Source organism: Gymnoscopelus microlampas, assembly GCF_963454915.1.
Source record: "Gymnoscopelus microlampas genome assembly, chromosome: 9".
NCBI lineage: Eukaryota > Metazoa > Chordata > Actinopteri > Myctophiformes > Myctophidae > Gymnoscopelus > Gymnoscopelus microlampas.
The window spans coordinates 8,846,550-8,871,439 of record NC_139946.1 but is presented as its reverse complement, the minus strand read 5'-3'; the positions used below and the strand labels follow the sequence as shown (position 1 = coordinate 8,871,439).

The window sequence follows — 24,890 nt, the reverse complement described above, 5'->3', positions numbered from 1 at the left end:
TTCTCTCCACCTTTCTCACACCCTCGTCTTTCTCCCTGCCTTAACTTTCATACCTGCCCCTCTCAACCGTTTTCTCTTTACCCACCAATTACCTTGATCCATCCCTCCCTCCATATGTCCCATCTACCTACCCTCTTGACTATTCTCCTCTTTACCATCCTCCGCTCCTCCAACCATCCATCCCTCTGTCCATCCATCCGTCCAACCACCACCCTCTTTCTCTTCTATCCACCTCTCTCTCTCTCTCTCTCCTTCCATTCGTTCCCGTTCCGTCTCTCCAGGTTTCTGACCAAGCGGGAGCAGCAGCTGATGCAGAGGCGTCGACATGCCGAGGAGCTGCTGGAGTGGAAGCAGAGACTGGACCAGGAGGAGACGGAGGTCCGCAGGATGGAGCAGGAGGCCCTCGCCGCCTGGGACCGCAAGAGGTCCCGGGACAGGGACGGCCCGGCCGTCGGTCACTCCTCCAACTTCCAGCGTCACAGCCCAGAACACAGGACTGACAGCGAGAAAGGTGAGGTCATGTACAACAATGGCATGCTATGGTTATAATAACAATTATCTTAATCTAGCCGTTTTCAAAATATATCTTACATAAGTGCTTTATGGCAGAATAAACTGCGAAATGAAAGAAACACTGAATAAAGGCATTCGTAATTAAAGAATAAATGAGACGACGACTAACTTTTTAACCACTTACAACCTGGCGTCCCTATTTTGGGCCTGTTATCATAGCTGAACATGTCAAAAAGAAATCCAAAGTTAACAAAAATAATGAGAACAGCCAGTCTGCAAGCTCACACTGCTTGGCATCGTGACGCCTTGTGTACTTGTCGATCGGCTATTTTCGCTGCGCTACACCGCCGTACGACAAAGTATAAAACAGGTTATATAATTTAGCTTAATAGCTTAACCTCTTGAACACCAGCATCCATTTTCTGAGGGGAACATTAGCCAGAATAGCCGATCTACAAGCTCACAAGTGTGACACATGGTGAGCTTGTGATTTTTGGCGAAGAAATGTAGTGTAGAGAGAAAAAAATTGGTGTAAGTAGTTGCCTGTTTCAGTAAAAATAGAGGGTTTAAGTGGTTCAATCTGTTTCCATGTCCACAGAGTGTGTGAGTGAGGGTGACTACTCCTCTGCGACACCTGACTCCAGTATTCACACAGAGAGGTCAGCAGCCCAGGTGTCAGACAGTCCATCCACAGCACCTCCTGACTCCGTCCCTGAAACACCTTTAGCTTCCATCCACAGCAGCCCTTCAAACAACTACTCCCAAGACTTCACCTCCGCCTCTCCATCACCTAGCAAGCCAGTAAGCACGGATGTGATTCTCCTTTCATGGACAGTTCTGCCATAATACAGTTGATTTCTTAATTTGGCCCAGTCTTTCCTATCACCAGCTTCTCGAAGAGAGATTTTTGTCGTGTTTAAAATTGACCAGCAATATCTTTTTTATTTTCAATTTGTGCAACCCACTTTAGTAGTTTCTGTTCTTAGGGTGTTTATTGTTTCTTTGGGTTGCAGTTAGTTTGGCCTTTTTGCATTCTTTATCACTTTGCTGAAGGGTAGAGTGAACGACTTTCTCAATGAAAGTCACTTCTGTGCTCCTGTGTGGAGAATATGATCTGTGTCCTGAAACTCTCATCCAGCCTCCTTTAGACTGCGGAATCCTGTTTAGATGCTGCAGGGGAATTTCAAGACTCTTTGTCAATGAGCTTTAAAAATAGATACTTCAAACAAGGCTTTCCACATGGGAATGTCACTAGTGTGTAATTGTTTGTTTTTGCTGCTGCACGGCACAGTAACGCTGCATTTCTTCTCCCGAGTATGGGACACGGAATGGGTCATATGTTATTTGTTACTGTGCACTAACAAACATAAATCTGATCATCCACCACTTCATCATATCCCGAATGAACCCTCCTCTTTCTCTCTCCTCCTCTCTCTCTGTGCACTCTGCCTAGTCTGTTCCAGCCAAAGGCAGCCTCAGCACTGCTCCCTCTCCATCAAATATCAGCGGTAGTAATACCAAGATGCAGCTTTGCACCGCCTCCCGGACCCCCGGCAACGCAAAAACCCATTCCACCGACACCCCCACAGCCACACAGACTGGTGAGTTGCAGCCTCCCCCCAACGCACAAGTTAGCGATACATCCTCGCCTTAAGTTTTGAAATTGACGGATAGATATTACATGTTAATCATGATGCCTCAGAGCAGACAGGATGAAAAGATGAGGGAGACGGAGAGAGAGAGAGAGAGAGAGAGAGAGAGAGAGGAGCTACAGTATATTGCTGGCACAGTGTGGTTAGGCATAATGTGATGCTGCCAGGAATGCATTATGCGAGCACTTCCCTGTTACTTAACCTGCTTAGCTGTGTGATGGGAAAAGAGGATGGTTTGTATTGCACTATTGCAGCACACGCAGAGATAGTTGTGTTGTAGGCCCATGACTGTTGCTAGCTGGTAGAAATGGCATCGTCACTGCTTATCCACAGTTTCAAGTTGGCATTTCAACCTTCACATTAACCCATTAAGACCTGGAACGCATCTGTGTCACCTTTTGATTTGAGCCTAAGTGTAGCATTATTTTACACTTTGGCTATTCAAAAATAGCAGATATACAAGCTCATACGAGCTACGAGCTTGTAGATCTGCTATTTTTGAAAAATCGTGAAAATGTGTGCAAATCTTTGAATATATATTGTTTTAAAGCCAACATTTTTAACTCAAATCTTTGCTTCTGGGGGTCCCTGGAAAAAATATTTTGAGACGGGGTCCGCGGCCAAATACATATAATGTTGGGGGTCCTTGACATGAAAACGTTTGAGCAGCACTGATATAGAAACATACGTTGTTTTCTGAATACTGTTGGGATTTAGAAGTAGAAGACCAGTGGGACTGTATTTACTAGTACTTCAGTCACCAATGTTGGTTGGTTCTCTGGTGTTGTTCATTGTGTAGAAGTGAAGGCCCAGGCAAAGCAACATGCCTAAAAATGAACTCGGTTTGATTGCGTTTCAGGGGCCACGAAGTTGCTCTTCACAGCATTCTGGCACCGAGTTGGCATTCTAATTGTGATTTACCATGTACATGTAAATATTCCTCCAGAACCCGTATCAGACCAGAGTGACATTGAGAGCCGAATCAGGGCTCTGAAGGAAGAGCTGAGGAAACGCAAGTCTATGGCGTACCAGCTGAAGAAGGAACAGAAGAAGAGGAACAAGGAGCGCCTGAAGGCACAGGAAGCTAGCCTCCTGAAGCAGCTGGAGGTAAGTGCTATGTGTGTAGGCTGGTGAACTGGTGTTTAGGCTAGCTTTGTTTGGGTGTACTTGTCAACCACATGTGGTGTGTGTGGCGTGTGTCCAAATTACACCACACTCATGGGTAAGGCCGCTCCCCTTGAACCCAAACACGCCCCCACGGCCGTCTTGAGTGACAGCGATGCGTCCAAATTTATACTTATATTACTTAAATGCCACTCTAAGTTATTTTAGATCGCCCTTCTGTTTGTCTTTCACAGTTATTATTTCCCCCCTTTCTCTTCTAGACGATTTTCCAATGAATGCATGTTTAGTCTGAAGTAATTGTGCCGCTTTTTAGTCTTGCTAAATTGTAGGATAATATTAAGTAGGTCTATATGCCACCCATCTTTCTAATGAATGAATTACTCATCGTTCTGCTATTGTTATTGATTACATCAAATGGCATGTGAATGCATTGCATAGAGGTGAGTCGTCTTGGATCATCTTTCTATTTCATTAACATGCTAAGGTGCAGCTATTGTCATTGAAGCGCAACCAATGGATAGAGGTGAGTCACCTCTATGCATTCGCATGCCATTTGATGTACTTAATGTACTCAATAGCAATAACGAACTGCAGAACGATGACCCAAGACGATAATGATGAGACGATGATTAGCATGTTAATGAATTGGTGACTCACCTCTCCTCTACGCATTCACTTGTAGAACTTGTAGAAGTATAGAAGTAACTTTTTTTTGATCAAAGTTGTTTTTTAAAAAGCGATCTAAAAGATCTAAGAGGGGCAGCTGACCTGGCATTTGTGTAATATAAGTATAAATATAATAATTGCGTCGGCGTCGCGTTATCGCCTTGATATATAACTGCGTTGGCCTATGTTCTCATAGCAAACACTGAGGACGGCCGTGGGGGGCGTGTAAAGGGTAAGGCGCGGCCTTACCCGTGAGTGCAGCGTAATTTGGACGCGCGCGCGCGCGTGTGTGTGTGTGTGTGTGCAAGTACGTCTCCTCTTATCCATGTTCCATGTTCATTTCTACAAGGTATATATTAACCTGTAATAAAATGTTTTTATTTTTTCTTCTGCACAGTCCTATAATGATTTTATAGAGAAGACTAAGGCAGAGCTGAATAAGGAGCCAGATGCAACACCTTTTGCCAAACCCCAGATCAAAGCACCCACCTCTACCTCTGAGAAACCCAGAATCAAACCACCTCCCCCACACAGGTACTGCACATTCACTACCAACATGTAGAGTGTTGAGCCTGAATTTATTCACAAAGTAGCATTTTTAGCTTATAAATCAGTTATTTCTGAGCGACACACATCGTGCATTGAATCATAAATTAGGCTTCATTATGTAAACCAGAGGAGCCTTCAAAAGGTTTACATTGAAACATCTTTGCCTCCTCCACAGCACTGAGGACAGCAGAGGGATTACCTCAGACGCTAAGAGGATCTACCCTGATTCTCCATTGGATCATGGTGGGTGTGGGATTTTTGTTTAATATTTTTTTTGTTTTTTCATTTATTTTATTTCTCGTGATCTTCACAGCATTTATTTTATCTTGTTTTTATTTCATTTGTATTCTGAAAACTGGATGTTCTGCTGTTTTGTTGTTTGCAGATGACCTTACCTCACCCGGTCATAGTAGATCCACCTCGCTGGCTGAGGAGCAGTCTGATGAGGACCCACCAACAGTTACCCCAACCCCAGTATACGGCAGCCCAGAGCATCCCGCCACAGGCTCTGGACGCTTGCTCTCCTCAGAGAATCTTTCCATGCCTGCATCCAGGGAGGCCAGGTCTCTGAGTGGACAATCCCAGGCTTTGTCTAACCATAGGTCAGTCATTGAGGAGGAGCTTGAGGAAGAAGTGGGCTATAAATCTGAGGATCAGCATTCTGAATGTCTTCTCAAACTAGACCACGAGGAAAGACCCAGTGACCCACAGAAGCTCTCTGTATCTGCCCATATTCCTTCCTCCAAGAGTGAAGAACACAGATATTCTCCCTCTATTGGCCTGGATAGAGATGTGCAAATGAAGACAAGGGAGATATCTGAGGAAAAAGAGGGTGTCAAATCTCTGGTTTCCCGCTCAAGCAAGTCGCATTTGACTGCTGTGGATACCTCGACACTTCATGACAACGGTGTCTCTTCAAATGGCCGTTCCTACTCCCCAGACTCAGTTGCTTTCTCCTCCAAGAAGGAGCCACTGACTAAGGATGCGGAGGCCTCTCATCCCTCTGCAGATGGTTACCACGATGACTTTGAGTCGTCCGTAGAGTCATCGCCCAGGGAAAATCGCCATAGCTCCAAGCCTACCTCTCCGCCATCCCGTCCAGAGATCAGAGCTTCCAAGGAGGACGCCTATAGCAGGTCCCCAGCCTATGACAGCCAAGATGAGGAAGATGAGGTGGAGGAGGACATTGCTGAGGAGCTGAGTGACCGCTCTGCAGTCAATGGTGATAGCCACCACTCCGGAAGGCTACTAGAACTCCATAGCCAGACCAATGACTCCAGAATCGACACCAAGGAGAACAACGTCAACGCCAACTACTCTCCAAGCATCTCCCCTTCGCAGTCGCCACTTTCCCCAGTTCCTGATCAGATGCCCAGCTTCAATATTGGAGACCGGGTTCTTGTCAGCAACGTTCAGCCTGGCACACTGAAGTTCAAAGGTCCAACCAAGTTTGCCAATGGGTTCTGGGCTGGTGTGGAGCTGGATAAGTCAGAAGGGAGCAACGATGGCACCTATGATGGGGTGGTATACTTTGAGTGTGAGGAGTGCCACGGCATCTTCGCTCCCCCAGACAAAATCACACGGTTGCCAGAGAAATATGAGACCTACACGGACACCACGGAAGATGACGACTCGTTCTTTGACGACCTGTCTGATAAAGACGGGAATAAACGTGAGACTGCTGAGAAGAAACCGCAGCAGCTAGGTTATCTGAAGACTAAAAGTGGAGGAACGATTCATGAAGAGCACAGGTCCAGAGATAAAGAGCCTGCTGATGAGGTCGAATATCCAGCTAAACACCAGAATAACCTGACCCCTCTGACGGGGAAGGCCCACCTCGACTCGCATAATCACATAGAATCTGGGCATCCAGTGCATAACGGAGGGAGTCGCGACATCATGTTGGAGTTTGATGATGTACCAACCACCCTCCTCATCTCTGACATGGACAAGCTAGGCCAGGGGAAGCAGAGCTCCAAGGCTCTTGCAGAGGACAAAGACGATGACTCGAGAGACGTCATTCAGGATCTGAAGAGTGCAGAGGGAGAAGGCGGAGACAGAAAAATGCTTGGCGCTTTTGCAGACAAGCTCCTCAATAACTTTATGAAAGATGCTATAAAGCAGGTCACCGAAATTAAAAAAGCCAAAGAGCAGAAAATCGCAGCTGCCAACCAGATGAATGGAGACCTGTTCAGTGAAAATGAAGAGGCAGATAGACTCTCTTCAGTGGAACAGAAGGATGGTCTACCCTTCTTCCTCGATGCTGACAAGGAGGAGTTGTCATCCCCAGAACTGGGCAACCGAACGGTGAGTTCATGTTTTAGTGATCTTAATCAACATGTAAAACACATAATGTCTCATTCACAAATTTGGAAATGCTGAATAGCTGTGTAGACATGCAAAATATCACAGCAGTTTTCTGTCCTCTCCCAACGGGTCGAGGTAATTGCGACGACTGAACTACAATAAAGATGGCAATGCATCCTGTGTCCAATCTGGTCTGCGGTCTGCTTCAAATAACTTTATTGACATTGTTAACCAGTAGGTAATTGATTGATTGATTGATTGAATATTTTATCAGGCAAAAAATCTAAACAGCACAATTACATTTATAATACTTTGTCTAAAAGGTCTGTCCAAAAAAGTCCTTGCGGTCTTGTTGCCATTGGGGTCCTTGGTATTCAATTCATAGACATATATAGTAGCAACCAAACAGTTCAAATATCAACACAAAAATACAGAAAAAGTACCCACACTAGGTTTCTAAATGGAAAAGCAGAGAGACCATTCCAACCACTGCAGATGTGCTATTTATATTGTATTAACATTCTTTACCATACAGATAAGTTGTTCATTAAAATGGGTTCTGGATTGTAGCCTTAAATAAATGAATGAAAAGTTTGTTTTTGTTTGTTCAGTCCCCACCCCCTCTCAGTCTGCAGGATATGTACATCCAAAGTCCATACGACCACTCTTTTCTATGTTGACAGACTTTATTGAATTGGACGATCTTTGTTTTTTAACTTTAAAAAAAAAACTTAATCAGTAAGAGACTCTCTTCACAGTAGATCAAAAGCATAATATCCTTAATTAACAATACAATGGCACTATTGGACAATGATTTATTCTAGTCTAATGCCTTCTTCAATTAAATTCTGAAACAAATTCATTGTATTCTCTCTGATTTTGTCCTGATAGGAAAGTCCAGTGTTGGGGCCCAGCGGTCAAGAGGAGCTCGCCAAGCGTCTAGCGGAGCTGGAACTGAGCCGCGAACTGCTGGACGATCTGGGCGACGAGCAAGACTGGTTCGACGAGGACTTTGGTCTCAGCTCCCGCCGGGAACAGCAGAGACGCGAACAGAAGCGGAGGGAGGAGGAGGAGGAGGAGGAGGAGGAAGAGAGGCTGGGAGGAGGAGTGATGTCTGGGTCATCTGTAGTAGCAGCCCTGGGGGGCTTGGCCACAGGTGGAGAGCATCAGGTCAAGACCCCGCCCAGGCCCGAGCTGCCTCTTCCTCTGCCCCCCAAGCTGCCCGAGCAGCCTGCCATGGTGGTCCCCCACTCTGCGTCGGAGGTGGAGAAGCTGGTCCATGCCGCTACGCAGGAGATCTGGGACAGCTGTCAGCTGGTGAAGCAGGGCGCGCCGACCCTGGCGGGGCTGCCCGTCCCGAAGCCGTCACCGGAGTATCTGGGTAAAGAAGCCAATAGGCAGGACCAGGAGGCCCTCTGCATCCGTAGCTACAGACAGGTAAAGCTTGTTTCTCACTATTTTGTTTAGCTTTAAAACATGTATATATTCAAAGATTTGCTCAGATTGTCAAGATTTTTCAAAAATAGCAGATCTACAAGCTCATAGCGCGGCACTCGGTGCCGCGCTATGAGCTTGTATATCTGCTATTTTTTAATAGCCAAAGTGCTTTGCAGATTGGAGCTGGTCAAAGCCGACTATTGCTCTTTATTAAGTTGTGAATTGGATCAATACCGCCCCATTTAGCTGAAATAAATGTAATAATTTTAATTCAAGCATCTTGAATAAGAATGAGGTTTCAAATAAATTAGTTGGTTTGATCGACCAATCACTGTTCTCGAAATCCGTCCGTAGGCCGTGTATGACCTGACGTGGGAGATCCTCCAGGAGATCTATGCCGAAGACCCTAACGCCGATCAGCCACAGTGGGTGAAACCTCGGCGGGTCAGCTCCTCATACTTCCACAAGGTCAAGACTGCCGGAGACATCACCAAAGTCCAGGCAAGTCGAATGTTCTCACAGCTTGGTGGAGCGTACAGTATAATTTACAGGTGTGTGTGTGTGAAGTGTTCGGCTGAACTTTTGTGTGATTTGTTTCTTGAACAGGAATTCGTAGCAACAGAAGTATTGAAGCATTACGGTCTGAAGAAAGACCACAACCAGAAGTCTGACTGGCAGAAGATGCTCAAATTTGGCAGGAAGAAACGAGACCGAGTAGATCACATACTGGTAAGAGTAGAACTCGATTGTCTTCTCCTTTTTGAGTCAAATATGATAACCATGGTGCCTCCATCCAAAGCACTTTTGCATTACATTCACCCATCCACACATACACATACACACACACTGAAGGCAGAGGAAACCATGCAAGTCACCAACCTGCTCATCGGGGGCAGTCGGGCTTAACCCATTCAATCCGGGAACGCATCTGAAGATTTCTTTTGGCTATTAAAAAATAGCAGATATACAAGCTCATAGAGCTCACAAGCTTGTAGATCTGCTATTTTTTAAATATATATACCTTTTTAACTCAAATCTTTGCTTCTGCATGGGGTCCCTGGAAAAAAATATTTTGAGATGGGGGTCCGCGGCCAAATACATATCATTTTGGGTGGTCCTTGACATGAAAAAGTGAGAACCACTGATATTATAGCAACATAATTTATTTTTTCAAAAAACTGTTAGGATTTAGAAGACGTTACTGTAGAATCCTCCAGAAGCTTAAAAAAAACATATATATTCAAAGATTTCCACAAATTTTCACGATTTTTCCAAAATAAATTGCCCAAAGTATAAAATAATGGTTATAGCTAAAAAAGAAAAAGAAAAAGAATGACACTGTCCTGGATTGAATGGGTTAAGTGTCTTGACAAGGACATCTCAACACAAACCCACAGGGATTGAACTGGCAACCTAGTGATTCTACTGCCCCCAGTATACCAGTAGTGTGTCTTGAAATGAATACTTGCAACTTTCCATTTATAGCAATTTCTTAGTATTTGTACATTTGAATCTGTGTTTTCATATGCTTGCTAACTCCGGCATGTCTCCTAGGTCCAGGAGCTCCACGAGGAAGAGGCTCAGTGGGTCAACTACGATGAAGATGAGCTGTTTGTCAAGATGCAGCTGGCAGACAGCATCTTTGACACACTGCTGAAGGACACCGCCGATGCTTTGACACAAATCTACGACAACAGAGCTAAAAGAGCTGCCCTCTCCTGAGAGCTTTTTTCTTTTTTTGCTGTCCTCATCCTGACAAACCCCTCCAGCTCAAGTACCACAGCTAGGGCTTCCAGTAGCTGATGTGCCAACAGCAACCTCCAGATGCCTTTCAGTCCCAACCGTTACCTCTTTAGCTGTACAGCTCCTAATGGAACCTTTCTACATGTGACATGGTCAGTGTTGAATCTGCTGAATCCACTCCAGCTGACAGCAGAATGTGTAGTGACCACGTCACTCTGTCTTACACACAAAACACCTCTCGATCAATCCAGCCTTCTAAAACTTTACAATATTCTCGTTCCCCGGTTCACCTCCTGAACTGTACCAGTTGCAAAATAAGTAGACTTGTTGATGAAGTGAACTGTGCTTCTTGTTAGTGTTTTGGGTCAATTATTGCTGCTAAAGTTGACTGCTCCATGGCAAACTGTATTGTAATGTCCACTGGAGAATAGAAGAGCCATCGTAGTTTGCTTTGCATATTTTGACAAATATGTTTTAAAAAAGCAATGGAAGATCAGATAAAAAATATATGGGAGCGACGCACAGACCAGATTTTATTGTATCAAATATTTTGCCGTCTGAATATTTATTATTGGGAAAATATTTGATTAGAGCATAAAGAAAACATTTTAAGTTATCTTGCTGTCAACATGTAGAAAACAAAGATTATTTTAACACTTTGTAAAGCAAAATGAAATTAATAAAGCACAAAGAGAAATGTGAATGTGGACATGGCAATACATTGTATAAGAGGTTAAAAAGAATGTTATTGTAAACAGAGAGAAAAGGCTAAAGAAACTATTTTAATTTAATATTTAAGTACAAAAATATTAGCTTGTAAATTAAGCTGTTCTCAACAATGTCTCTTGGTACCATCTACAAATGTCTAGTTGGTCACCAACTTGGAGACGGTAGGCTTTATTATAGAATCATTTTAGAATTATATAGTACAACCTAATTTGAGCTTTGCTGTGTCGTACACACCTCCAACAAATGGAGAAACCAGTCAATATTGTAAACATCAGCAGACGTTAACCACGGGCACCTCATTTACTTCTTTTGCTGTGGCTGAAATTTCATTGGACCTGGTTCATCAGCCAATCATGTAGTAGATTGCTGTATGCCACATCTAAATACGGCTGCACAATTGGCTCTGCAGCTATTTTGAATTGACCGTAAAAAGACAACAATACAGTAATGTGTAATGGCTAGTGCTCTGAACATAGTTCAGTTGTGTCTTTCACCGATTCAGTTAAAGTGCCTATTTCAGTTTAGTAGTAGGATTTTGACATACTGTACTTTCATCCTAGAGTAGCATCACCATATTAATAACAGACCATAATTAATATCTCAAACTTTTAAACCTATTGTCTCAATGGATCTCTACTACCTTTGTGTCATTGATGCTTTAAGGACGACTTTTCCCTTTAACTGTGTTCCAGTTACATCACATTTCAGCCTTATGAGCCAGCCTCTACCTAAGTATAGTTCTGTTGAATGTCTCCTCATACGCTCCTCATTTGCCTTTTTTCCTCGACTCAGTCTGACAAACTTCGCATTGAAAATGCGATGTTGGGCCAGTGACTCCGTAATATTGACTTTCTATTTGCATTATCCTTGTCTCTGAGCGAAGCTGCCAGGTGATTCATGTTATTGATGTACCGTATCAGGAACTAGCCCGTACTGTTCATTCCACACGTACATTACACATTGGCTAAGGTCCACCAAATGGGCAGTGTTGTGTTGGTCATAGATTTGATGTGGGTGTGTAAGCATCAAGTAGTCAACAGCTAATGTTCAAGGCCTTATTTTGGTCGTGCTCTTTTCACTACTTTGATCCAAGAAGAATACTGTGACTTGTACAAACTAATTTTAGCACGTGTGACAATGCTTGTTAATCCGTACTGTCTGTTTTTTTTAGAGAAAGTGACCTTAAGACAAAAGACTTATAAGTCTTTTTAAGTCCTCCTACTTGTGTTTGTTTTACTAGAGGCTAACGTGTCTGTATTTAAACTGAAAAATCAAAGCTTAATTCATACTCCCATCACATGTCTGTGTCACTTGCAGAAAAAAAAACAATGTTCTACAAGTGTGACAGTCATACTGCAGAGTATAAATTGGGCTTAACTTGTAAAAAACTGTCTGTCTGTAAATGTACCTTTTGATACCAATCTCCTCATGCTGAATGACTTAGGTGTCTGCTCTGTAGGCGTTTGTAACAGTAACAGTGACATGACTAGTACACAAGATTTTTTTTCCTCAAAAGGCTTTACTGCAAACTCTCTAAGATTGTCTACTTGATTGATTGTAGATCGGGAAAAATTGTGTTCCCTTTTTTTTCTAACTATGCAGTATTTGGTCATGTACTACTGTACTGTACATTGTTGCCTTTGTGCAGACCAGACAACCTAGCCTTTTGCTGTAGTTTGTGAATAAGATTAGTGGGAAATTGCAATGAGGCTTGAAACTGAATGATGTAGAGCGAAGTTGCTCCTACAGTGTGACTTGATAGTAAAACAAAACAATGCTGATTCCCCCCCATTTTATTAAAATATGGTTAACTTCAGGAAACAAGTCTATGCCATGGAGCAGCTTCTCCTTAAACTTTCAAAAGACTGTCAATTGATTCTAAAACAAAAACAGGCACAAATGATTTGATAATCAAATTAAGTACGTACATAGAAAATGTAATCTTTTGCAATGTTTTTGAATATTTATAATGCTGAGAGTGTGCGGGTAGTGCACTTGAATACTTGTACAATTCTTTTATGGGTGTAAATATATTTCAGCGGTCTTCTGTCCAATCTGAATCACTGTTCACTGTAACCCGATTAATTGTTGTAAAATAATCACTGTTCACTTTGCAAATATGTACATAGTATATATTTGTTAACTAAAATTAACTTTGAGATTGTAAATAAAGCTTTCATTATTTCTGACTCTTAATTGTGTTTCATCTGAATTTATACTCTGGGACAAACTGCAATAGATATGTGACATGGCCTCAAGGTCTACCAGCCTTGTATAGTATTGTATGACCTGTAACTCAATCATAACATTTAGTAATGATGATCATTACGATATGTTATTGTCCAGGACATTGAAACACACATTTTGAGACTTTTCCGCACACCACTGAAACACAATATCAGATAGGATCGTGAGAGTGTTTTATTTGGCCATGATGACACAATGTCAATATTTATTCAAGGTAGGCTAAATGGAAGGGGAAAGCTGCAGGCTGTTTACAGTTTTTCACCATTGTTAACACACGTTTCTCAAAACAATAGCTGCTTTCTCAAAACTGCACACACAAAACTGAAAACCACACACAAAATGCTAAACCCTACACTCCTTTCGCAAGATGACTCTTTGCCATCAAATCACTTAACTGTTCACAAAATGGAACTTGTGTTTTCATTTGGTACACATAGCCATTTTCAAATGACACACTCATACCATTCATTGACTACACACAACTAAGCCTTTGCTGCACACTACCAAGCATTTACAGCACACTGAAGTGCAAAATTGAAAACAATCATAGAAATGGAACACACCATATGAATGACAATGACTCTGGAGAATGAGCCATGCCTGCACACAAATATGCAGCCAAAAAAGTTTTATTTCGGTACATGATTTAGGCATCACGCCTCCGGTTCCTGTCTGGCCAGAGGGTCTCATCTACATCACAGGCAATGTTCTCCCTGTACAAGCAGCGTTGGAAGAAACGCCTCGAGTGGTGCATGAAGCCCTGACAGGCCACAACACTGACGTCGCCACAAGCCTCCTCCATGGCCTGGAGCAGTGGGACCCGGCTCTGTGGGTTCCGTTCATATACCTTCCACCTCCAAGCTGAAAAGAACTCCTCAATGGGATTCAGGAAAGGAGAATAAGGTGGAAGGTATAGAACAGGGAAAAAAAAGGGTGGTCCTGGAACCACTCACGCACTTGAGCAGCCCGGTGGAAACTCACATTGTCCCAGATGACAACGTAATCGATCCGCTGTGGGTCATCTATGTGGTCAGGTGGTACCAACAGGTCATGTAGGCCATCCAGGAGGCGGGCAGTGTTATAGGCCCCTATAGGTGCTCACCAGACCTGAATGTTTAGAGATTTTAATATTTGTGTGTTGTAGGATGATGCTTTGAGATTTTACGTGAGAAGTGTGTGCAACAACTGAACATTGTGTGTAGTGTTTGGACAACAAGGTGATGTGTAACTGACATCAGAGTGTAAAGAAGAAAAGTCAGAGTCTAATGCAGATAAGGGAGTGTGAAGTAGTGCAAAATTGGGTTGAGTGATTAGATACATGAAGTGAAGGGTGTGCGCTTTCTGTGTGTTAACAATGGTGAAAAACTGTAATAAAAGATATATAAATCATGTCATAAAGTTCCTAAATTACATGCACAAGTTCTTCTTAAAATTAGATAAACACATCAGAGCAGTTTAAGAGGTGGAATGGGTAATTATGTGGAAAATTATCCAAGTTACTTTTTTCCCCCTTTCAATTTGATTAGTATTACAAAACATACATTAACCACTTAACTTCCAAAAACTGGGATAGGTCATTTGGTCAATAAAATAAATAAATAAATATGAATAAACCTCCATAAATGTAGTATTTAAACGTATTAGGATACATTAGGCATACTCTCCCACTCCCATTAGTTTGAATCATGACATGACATGACATGTCATGGATGAACTTCAACCTAGTGTTTGCACTTTTTTTATTTATGGCCCGTACATCTACATAAACGTTGGAATTTCAAATATAAAGTGCTTACCCCATGGCCACGGATGTTACAATTATTTACGGCCTCACAGAAGTACCCGTATTTTCGGTATTGCTCAATAAAAAGCATTTTAATTCGATTGGTGGCCATTTTCTTAGTTATTTCGCCAAATGCTTTCAACCACGTGACCCTATCGGTTGGGAGGTGTATTGCACTCTGATACATTACACCTCTATGAGAAAATGGCCACCAATCGGATTAAAATGTTTTTTATTGAACAATACGGAACATACGGGTACTTCTGAGGACCCGTATATAATTCTAACATTTGTGGTCATGGGTTAAGCACTTTAAATTTGAAATCTGAACGTTTATGTAGATGTACGGGCCAAAAATGGAGAGAGTGCAAACACCAGGTTGAAGTTCATCCATGATGACGGTCGTGACAGACGACCGTCGTGTGATCTATGGCTAGTTTGAAAGCGTAAAGTAGGCGGGCCAATGCCTACGGACACTCTGGCTTAGTCTAATGCAAAGTTTATTTCCCCATGATGATGACCGTGTCTGTTACACTATCAACTAGGCTGACTACTAGTTGATGAAGCCCGCCAGGGGGAGGGCGCTGGAACGCTGGCCGGAGAGACATAGAGAGACAGAGAGAAAAGTTTCTATCACTTTTCTGACACACAGTGGCTGAGCCTGAAACTTGGTGCGTGGACACAGTCTGTCAGCGAGTCGAAGATGGCGCGGCGACGCGGCCGACGTGCCACGTCCGATCGGCTTATTAATACGGGGAGCATTCATATCATTCCAAGAGAGTTATTAATATCCACGGGTTTGCTGTGTCTTTGTTTCATCCTTCCGTACAACACCGCCTCGGCCGGACTGTACTCCGCCTCGGATCAGATCGTGGTGTTAGCCCCGGACAATGTTGAGATGTTGATCAATAACACAGCTGCTATAGTGGTGGAGTTCTACGCCTCCTGGTGCGGCCACTGTGTTGCGTTCTCTCCCGTTTATAAGAGTCTGGCAAGAGACATCAAAGGTTGGTATGATGAAGCCTTCCATGATGTTTAGCCTGCTGGCATGAAAGATTAAGAGTTACATTCATTTCACTGGGCATGTGCATTTCTGTCTATAAAGTAGCCTAGTAATACCTGGCTGTTATTATGTTGCCTATATGTTCAACTTATGTATAGCTTATATAGGCATATGCAGTTGTGTAAAGTAACTAAGTACATTTACTAAAGTACTGTTCTTAAGTAGAATTCTGAGGTATTTTTTACTTTACTGGAGTATTTCCAATTTGCAGTACTTTTAACTTTAGTTACCAGTTACCTTGTAGATTTGGATTATTATTGCAAAATATGCACTAACCAGCCCTATATACATTTTGGCCATTTGAAAATAGCAGATCTACAAGCTCACAATGTGTCCCAATGCAAGGCATTGTGAGCTTGTCGATCTGCTATTTTCAAACGAGTTTTATACATGAATACATTTGAAAACTTCTGAAATGGGACATTCTGCATAATGAGTACTTTCTACTTTTGCTACTTTAAGTACATTTTGATACCAATACTTTTGTACTTTTACTCAAGTCAATTTTGAATTCCGGACTTTTACTTGTAACTGAGTATTTCTACATTGCAGTATTGATAATTTTACTTAAGTAAAAAATGTGAGTGCTTTTTCCACAACTGATTTCTATCTATAAAGTAGCCTAGTAATACTTGTATATTATTATTATTATGTTGCCTATCTTATGTTCAACTTATGTATAGCTTATTATAGGCATATGTGGCATCGGTATGTGCATGAGTATTGTTATGCATAAACGATAAAGCATCCTACAAGGTGACAAGTCATCAATATTCCTGCAACTTTAAGCGTGAACTTGCGATATTACTGTTGTGGCTGCATGTCTGTTTCCTGCATCAACTGCATGCATGTCAACAATAAGAGCAGCTCCACTCAGTCTCCCATGCTAGACTTTACCATTCTACAGGGCTGTAGTCGCTGTCTGTTTATTGGGGCATATGATCTGATTTAGTAGTTCACATTCTGTTCTGTCCCATATACCCTACTATGTATCATCATGCCATCTTATCATGGGATCTCATGAGAGTACTTTTTGAAAATTGCTTCCGCTGCTGCCGAGCCAAGAGAAATATCACAGAGCAATGGGATTTCTCATAATTAGGGTGATAGAACTGGCCACAGTTTTATATTTTTGGCAGAAGGCCTGACATGGTCATGGGGCATTTCGGCCCTATGAGAGAGAGAGAGAGAGAGAGAGAGAGAGAGAGAGAGAGAGAGAGAGAGAGAGAGAGAGAGAGAGAGAGAGAGAAAGAGAGAGAACAACAAAATGAGAGTGAGGAAAGAGCTGTCTCTTGGCTTGCTGTCAAATTTCTCTATGCACCCTGAATCAGTCCATGCCTTAGAACTACTGTAGCACAGATACCGAAATATGGAGATGAATGCAACTTACCGCATACCTGTTGGATTAATATGAAGAAATCATGATGATGTCTTGAGGAAGTTTGATCAAATGTAGTCTCAGTAAGGCCAGGACTTTGTGTTATCTCCACCAGTGACACCAATTATAGACAACGTTCATGATTATTTTATCTAACAACAGCCCACTCGTAAATTCACACAGTTAATTCCATTGGCAATCCAGCCAGTAGTTTCCAAAAAACCCTCTGGATGGGCAGGTTTCATGGCAATCTGCCTATTGGATTTTCAAGACATCTTGTTGCAAGTAGAAATTGTGGAAGAGTGATGCTAGACTGCAGGAATGGCACAGGATCACCAACATTAGTACATCGTCTGGGGAACATGGATGTGCTCAGCACGTTTTATGACAATCCCCCCATTAGACGTTCATGTGCAACAGTAGGAAGTTTGGCCTAAGGGTGGCACTAGAGTAGAGGAAAGGCCCTGGCCAAGATATCCTGTTTGGGACCAAAATGTTGGATGGACTGACCGTCTGACTGACATTGCCATACTTAAAGCCAGACCGCACCAATGCAACTAGTCACAACTCCTTGCAACAAAACAGTTTTAAGGCCAGTCCACACCAATGCAAATCCTTGCAACTGCCATTGGGGATGATGGTTGCAAGCAGTTGCATGTTGCAAGGAGTTGCAAGGAGTTGCATTGGTGTGAACTGGCCTTTAGAGTCCTGCGGTTAACGGTGCAAAAGATGATAAACAATTTCCATTGTTAAAGTTATGAATACAGATCTTAATGGTGCACTGTCCCTGACAGAGAAACAAGATAATAATAATAATCTCTTTATTATCTTTATTCACCAAGGCAAGAAAGTGCATTAAAAAAAAAAAAGATATGTTTTGGGCTTTTCTGCCTTTATTGGATAGTACAGTTTAGAGTGACGGGAAACGGAGAGAGAGAGACAGGCAGTGACACGCAGCAGAGGTCGTCGGGCTCGGAAATCGAACCTGTGACTCGCTGTCAGGCTGCATTAGAGCCTATATGTGGTATGCGCCTTAACCACTAGGCCATCAGCGCCCCCAAATTACATGCATTTGTCTGATATATTGACATGGTGCTATATTGACAGTTCACTTAGTCATACTCATAACACATGGTACTGGAGCATGTTGTGCAAGGAACCATGTAGTGCTGTCATTGGTGGAAAGTAACTAAGTACATTTACTTAAGTACTGTACTTAAGTACATTTTTTAGGTATTTGTACTTTACTTGAGTATTTCCAATACTTTTACTTCTAGTCCACTACATCTCGGATCCAAATATTGTACTTTTACTCCTCTACATTTATTTTGAAACTTTAGTTACTAGTTACTTTGTAGATTTTGATTATTATTACGAAAACATACATTAACCACTTCAGCCCTATATACATTTCGGCCATTTGAAAATAGCCGATCTACAAGGTCACAATGCGTCGCGATTCGACGCATTGTGAGCTTGTAGATCTGCTATTCTCAAATGATTTTTAAGCTTTGAAAACTTGACATGGGACATTCTGCATTTTGGTACTGTAAGTACATTTTGATGCCAATACTTTTGTACTTTCACTCAAGTAAATGTTTAATTCCTGACTTTTACTTACTTTCTACATTGCAGTATTGATACTTTTACTTAAGTAAAGCAATTGAGTACCTTTTCCACCACTGAGTGCTGTACAGTAGAAGTTAAAGTATACTGATCTTTTCCCTCTCTTGTCCTTAGAGTGGAAGCCTGCGGTGGACCTGGCAGCCATAGACTGTGCTATAGATGAAAACAGAAGAATCTGCTCCAGCTTTGGCGTCAAAGGGTACCCTACTATAAAGGTCAGCATTAAACAGTCACATTGTTGAACGATGGTGATTGGTGGCTAAACATGTTGCATCTGTGTACTTGTTTTTAGTTCTTATGAGACTTTAACTTATATCGGTAAGTGTGACAATATTTTTTATATGTTATATATGCTATATTACACGAGAACATTTTATGAAATTATCATTGGTAATATAGATACGATGACAAAACAGTCTGTGTTCATTATCACTTCACTGTAATGCAGCATTTAAGTCCAGGAAAAGACTATATTTAAACAGTATCACGGTACGATAACCCAAAATCCCAGTGGATAATCTGGTCTCGCGTCACGTTTGTGAGACCAGGTTATATGGCCCAGGGCTAATTTGAGCATGTCTAAAACCTTTCAGTTTGTGGTCAAAATAATCTGACAACAATACTGTTGCTTGTAAACAGTTTACCAATCAGTCCAAGCTGTGTGCCTCATTGTGTTAGCAGGGCATTGGGAAACATTCTGTTGGCATGAGATCTGCATACTTTTCATTGGCTAGGGTGGAAAGCGTCGCTTGTGTCACCACCAGAATTACACAAGCATGGAATTTCATTTTTGTAGTAAACAAAAGTTCTTCCAATTTAGGGAGACTGACGTTTTTTTTTTTACTATGCCTGATATGGAGTACGATTCTGTATTTTTCTTCTCTATAGGCTAAGTTTAATATAACACTGAACACTCCTTGATCAATCCTTCCTAGGAATGGAAAGTGATGGCGGATGACAGTGGAATGCAGATTGGATAAGGGTAGATAGATGCAGTAACCATATTCTCAGCGGAGAGAACCACCTTTTGCAGGATCAGCAGCAAACATGGCAGAAAAGCTTCGTCTTTTAAACTTTCGGCACATAGTGATTAGTCAGCAATAGTCTGTGTGTAAAGACTTCGGCTCGCTCTCTCTCCGCTCCCAGGCTGCTCTCCCTCTCTCTGTCGGATGAAAGAGCTCCTTCAGTTTGAATTCACCAGGGAGCTGCTACAGCTGCAGTCCATTTGGACTAAAAGAAGGACTTAAGGGGGTCAGGGTGGGAAGAGAGGAGGCCTGTCCCTCCTACCTACCAATACACACACAATAAGACTTTTGCTTTTTTTTCTGGGGTTATGTGAGAAGGTAGCCAACCTTCTGATCTAATCTGTCTCAAACTTCCTTCCTTTCTCCGCCACCCATCCCCCACCTCCCCCTCTCTCCCACTCTCTCTTCCTCTTTCACTCTATCACTCTCTCTCTCTCTCTCTCTCTCTCTCTCTCTCTCTCTCTCTCTTTAATTCTAACTTTTCTAACTTGATAGATCTTCAATGCATACTCCAAGAGCGATTCTACGGGACTGGCTTTTAAAGGTAATACTTCACACCAGGAAGCAATTAAACAAATTAATATTTTTTATTGACTCTTAACTCATTTCTCAATAAAGAGCGTATCTTCCCCCCCTTTTTTTTCTTTTCTTTTTTGATTAGGTTTTCTTTTTCACTGTTGGTTTTATTGTGCTTTATTTGTTATTGGGTTTATTGCCTATAAATCCCTTTTATAATTCTGTTTTGAAAACCTATTTTGCAACCTGAGCTGGGCTTATAGTATATGCAGCAAGCTGAGTCATGGCCATTCAAACTCTTTGTACTCTACAACCTCCTACACATGGAAACTAAACGCATTTCGCAAGAAAACTAAATGCATATAAAATACTCAACAATTCAGCACATTTCTGTACAAATGAAAGTCACTTCACCAAGAGAGTGATGTGTATTATGCACAGGTGAGAGGCTCAGCAAGAGATGTACGTGTGCAGTTCCTTTAGAATCTTGTTGAAACATTATCCACAAGCATTTATCCCTCTATCCAATATTTCATCCAGTCCAACAACTGTGTTGATGCAGTTCTTTTCAGACTGCCTGCAGTCAGTAACAGCTGTGGAGAGTTAGAGTTAGAGATGCTTAACAGACAGAAGGACGAGGGTGAATCTCTGCCCTCACAACAACTCCATTTGATTATGATGCCTTAGGAAACAATTCAATGCATCACAAAATCTCTTAATTTCGCCGCAATCTGATCATTTGTCTGTCCGTCTGTCTATGTCTGTATGTCTGTCTGTCTGTCTGGATGGATAGATAGATAGATAGATAGATAGATAGATGTCCATTTCCAGCTTGTACTTTGACTGCATAGAAACAAGCCTCAGACCATTATACGTCGGCATTGTTCTAATGGTACCCTCTGACTCCCCCAGGCTTTTCTCGTGAGGTGAGAGGCCTCCGTCAGAGCATCATAGACAAGATGGAGACTCATGAGGAGCCCTGGCCCCCGGCCTGCCCTCCACTGGAGCCAACTAGGTAACACAGTCACATCCTCACTGTTGGTTCACTCTGAGAGAGTGTACAGTACAAATGGATCCAAATGGACCCGCGCACATAAACATAATATACACTCATACACACACTCACAAAGAATGCTTGCATGAACGGAGTACGTACTTTAATCATATACTATGGAAGAAACACTAGTTTATATGGTGATGGCTGAACAGAAGAAAATGAAGCAGGAAGTAGATTGTAACTCCAGTTAAAAAAATGCTTCTTTTCAGTTAGAATGTATGTTTCTCTTCCTCTTTTAAATATGGAAACATCACGTCAACAGGGGTTGATATGCACTCTTGAGACTGTTCTAAATGATTCATTTCAGAATATCAAATATCAAGATACACTCTAAATGATTCATTTCAGAATATCAAATATGAAGATACACTTTTTTGAATTGTGAGACTCAAGAAATTGCTGGAGCAGAAACAGGATGTTTCTGTAGTACAGTTGCAATGTATTTCCTCCCTTGCATTTCTGCTAGCAGCCACCTCGCTCTGGTGTGATAGAATAGTCCAAGACTTGTTGTATTACTTGAGATAGTTTCTTCAATTATTACAGAATTGGCTGGAAAACTGATCAATGGTATACATTAGGCTGAAAAACAGAGGCTGGTTGGGTCCTTTGTTTTGTATTTTTCTGGATGGCATTATAAGCCAAATTCTTCAAAAGAAAAAAAAAAACGAAATAGCGGATCTATGAGCTTGTAGATCTAGACTTTAACATTTTCTACTGAAAAGCTTTAATCAAATCCAAATTTTTAAAATGGATTAGAATAGATTTTGTGCATTTTTTTCCCTTTAGTCAAATGTCAGATGCCTATAATCTTAGGAAAAATTACTTTTTCAGATATCTCCAGGTCAGGGAGTATTTCAATAAGGAAATTAAACAGATAGAGGGTACAGAACCCAATCTGGTCAATTTAATTATGAATGCGTACAAAAATAAGGATAGTAAACACCTCATATCACAAACGTATAACAGATTACAATTGAACTATAAAAGTCAAACAGAAGTGGGAGAAGGAATCGGGCCTGGAGATATCTGAGGAGGATTGGAATGGTATTTGGGAAGGTCAAACAAGAACTACTAACTCAAGGACTTGGCGGGAATTCGCCTGGAAGAATACGTTACTTTATTACCCAAAACAGAAAAGTTTACAACAGGGCAGTTAAAGACAGGGTCAATGTTGGAGGCAATGTGGTAAAATGATGGCAAATCATTTACACACTTTTTTGGGACTGTCCTTTAATTCAGCTATTGGCAAGAGGTTATCAAAGAAATCAGAGCTATTTTTGAAACAGAAATGGAATGTTCTTTTGTTACAGTTTATCTGGGAAAAATCCCTGTTGAACTCATGAGCCAGGACTTATATCTGTATAAAATCAGTTTGGTTGCTTGTAAGAAAGCCATCACTCTGAAATGGCTACAGCACAGGTCACACTACCTACCAAGGAAGATTGGACTACAATAGTCAACGAGAATCTGACCTTCTCTCTTAGGCTGAGTTTGATTGATTAAAAAAAATATGTAATTCATTAATATGTTAATCCTTGTGTTATAACGCCCACCTCAACACAATCGTTCTTTTTTTGTCTTTACTTTATTTATTTTCATTTTAGTTTTTAGTTTTCTGTGTATGTGTCTTTCTCGTATTTGTCTTTTTCCTTTTTGAATTTTCTACCTGGAAAATAATAAAAAATATGTTTAAAAAAAAAGAAGGAATTTTGTACTTTTTGACAAATCGACAACATCGGTAATTGTGGGATCGGCATCGGATCCAAACATCTAGCAATGATTGAGCTCAAGAGTATAGCATGGCGTTCTTCCTCCTGAACCTCAGTTCATTTCATTTTCAAGGCCATTCCATCCCAGTGTGATGCGTTTCTTTTCTCTTCACTCCACAGCCAAGCAGAGATCGACAGCTTCTTTGAGACAAACACTGTGGAACGCCTGGCTCTGATCTTTGAAGAGTCCAGTTCCTATGTGGGCAGAGAGGTACGCATTACTTTACAACCTTCCAGCCTCTGCATTCCAGCCTTGGCTACAATGTGAATTCTTTCTGGTTAGCTGAAGGACTAGACACTTAGAAAAATGTTGAAAGATATGATTATCTCGCATTGCATAGCGCCCACATGATAAGCCGGTCAGTAGTGAAAAACCAGTGGTGGGAAAAGTACTTAAGTAAAAGTATCAATACTGCAATGTAGAAACACTCTGAAAATTTAAAGTAAAGTACTCATTATGCAGAATGTCCCGTTTTACAGGTTATCATATGCACTGTATGAAATTGATAAAAAATCTTTTGCAAATAGCAGATCTGATCTGCAAGCTCTAAACGCGTCGCGATAGACATATTTTCAAATAGCCAAAGTTTAAATAGGGCTGAAGTGGTTAATGTATTTTTTTGTTTTGTAATCAAAATCTTCAAATTAACTAGAAACTAAAGTTTTCAAGTAATTGTTGTGCAGTAAAAGTACAATATTTGACTCTGAGATGTAGTGGAGTAAAAGTAAAAGTATAAAAAATAGGAAATACTCCAGTAAAGTAAAAGTACCTCAAAATTGTACAGTATTGAGTAAATGTACTTAGTTACTAATTGTACTTGAGTCCGGTACTTGAGTAAATGCTTAGTTACTTTACACCACTGTGGATTCTTTTACATTTTTCTTTTTTTCACTGTGCGTGTGTGTGTGTGTGTGTGTGTGTGTGTGTGTGTGTGTGTGTGTGTGTGTGTGTGCGCGCGCGCGTGCGTGTGCGCCCTTGTACGATACCTTCACCAGGTAACACTGGACCTCTTACAGTATGAGAACATTGCAGTGCGAAGGGTTCTGAGCACTGAGGAGGGTCTGGTGACCAAACTTGGAGTGACCGAGTTCCCGTCGTGTTATCTCTACTATCCTGGAGGGAACTTCACCAGGCTGAAAGTGTGAGTAGCAATGGGATCTAACATGGTGTGACTATGATGATTAGAGTCTGACTTCATCGTGTCAGTGGTGCACCAATAAGCCCAATTTGTACTTAGTTGCGTGCCAGTGTCGCGTGCTGAAAATAGCCCATCTACAAGCTCACAACACGTCGCAGTGCGGCCCGTTGTGAGCTTGTGGATCAGCTACGTTCGGTGCACAACGTGACGCGTACCCAAGTTTAAATCAGGCATGGAATGACCGGATAGTACGCCAGCCACATAATCGCAGCCCCCCCCCCCTTCTTTCTATTCTATTCTGACTAGAGACCTGCATTGCATGTATTTCCCTGCCCTCAGCTTCCTGTATTTCCATCCTATCCATATACAACTGTCTTGAAGATGAAACCCCAAATAAGTATGCCTACAAAGTGCACAAATAGATGATTCAACAGCATACCAACATGTCAGTGTTGTTGCATTGTGATTGAGTTTGTATCCTTCTTCAGTTCACATTGTTTAACTGTGCAACAGCTCTGCTTGAAAAGCTTCGTCTTAGGTTGATTATCTAAACCCCATTCATGAGG

At 41.7% G+C, this 24,890-nt stretch overlaps 2 protein-coding genes across 7 annotated transcripts in view; both read left to right on the top strand.

The window, feature by feature from the left end:
* The window catches only part of cep350 (centrosomal protein 350), a 46,306-nt gene extending 33,389 nt beyond the window's left edge, over nt 1-12,917 (top strand). For all 6 annotated transcript variants that reach the window (XM_084065662.1, XM_084065665.1, XM_084065663.1 and 3 more), the window contains 11 exons: nt 282-511; nt 1,112-1,314; nt 1,967-2,114; nt 3,112-3,272; nt 4,354-4,490; nt 4,681-4,748; nt 4,891-6,812; nt 7,704-8,249; nt 8,604-8,750; nt 8,856-8,978; nt 9,804-12,917. In XM_084065662.1, coding sequence (XP_083921788.1) covers nt 282-511; nt 1,112-1,314; nt 1,967-2,114; nt 3,112-3,272; nt 4,354-4,490; nt 4,681-4,748; nt 4,891-6,812; nt 7,704-8,249; nt 8,604-8,750; nt 8,856-8,978; nt 9,804-9,971 — 3,853 coding nt within the window. In that variant the 3' untranslated portion in view covers nt 9,972-12,917. The remainder of the gene's footprint in view (nt 1-281; nt 512-1,111; nt 1,315-1,966; nt 2,115-3,111; nt 3,273-4,353; nt 4,491-4,680; nt 4,749-4,890; nt 6,813-7,703; nt 8,250-8,603; nt 8,751-8,855; nt 8,979-9,803) is intronic.
* A 2,338-nt stretch (nt 12,918-15,255) lies between these two features.
* qsox1 (quiescin Q6 sulfhydryl oxidase 1) overlaps nt 15,256-24,890 on the top strand; it is a 48,760-nt gene continuing 39,125 nt past the window's right edge. The window contains exons 1-6 of the mRNA XM_084067299.1: nt 15,256-15,758; nt 18,933-19,033; nt 20,339-20,387; nt 21,272-21,374; nt 23,306-23,396; nt 24,182-24,327. Of these exons, the coding sequence (XP_083923425.1) occupies nt 15,455-15,758; nt 18,933-19,033; nt 20,339-20,387; nt 21,272-21,374; nt 23,306-23,396; nt 24,182-24,327 (794 nt within the window). The 5' untranslated portion in view covers nt 15,256-15,454. The remainder of the gene's footprint in view (nt 15,759-18,932; nt 19,034-20,338; nt 20,388-21,271; nt 21,375-23,305; nt 23,397-24,181; nt 24,328-24,890) is intronic.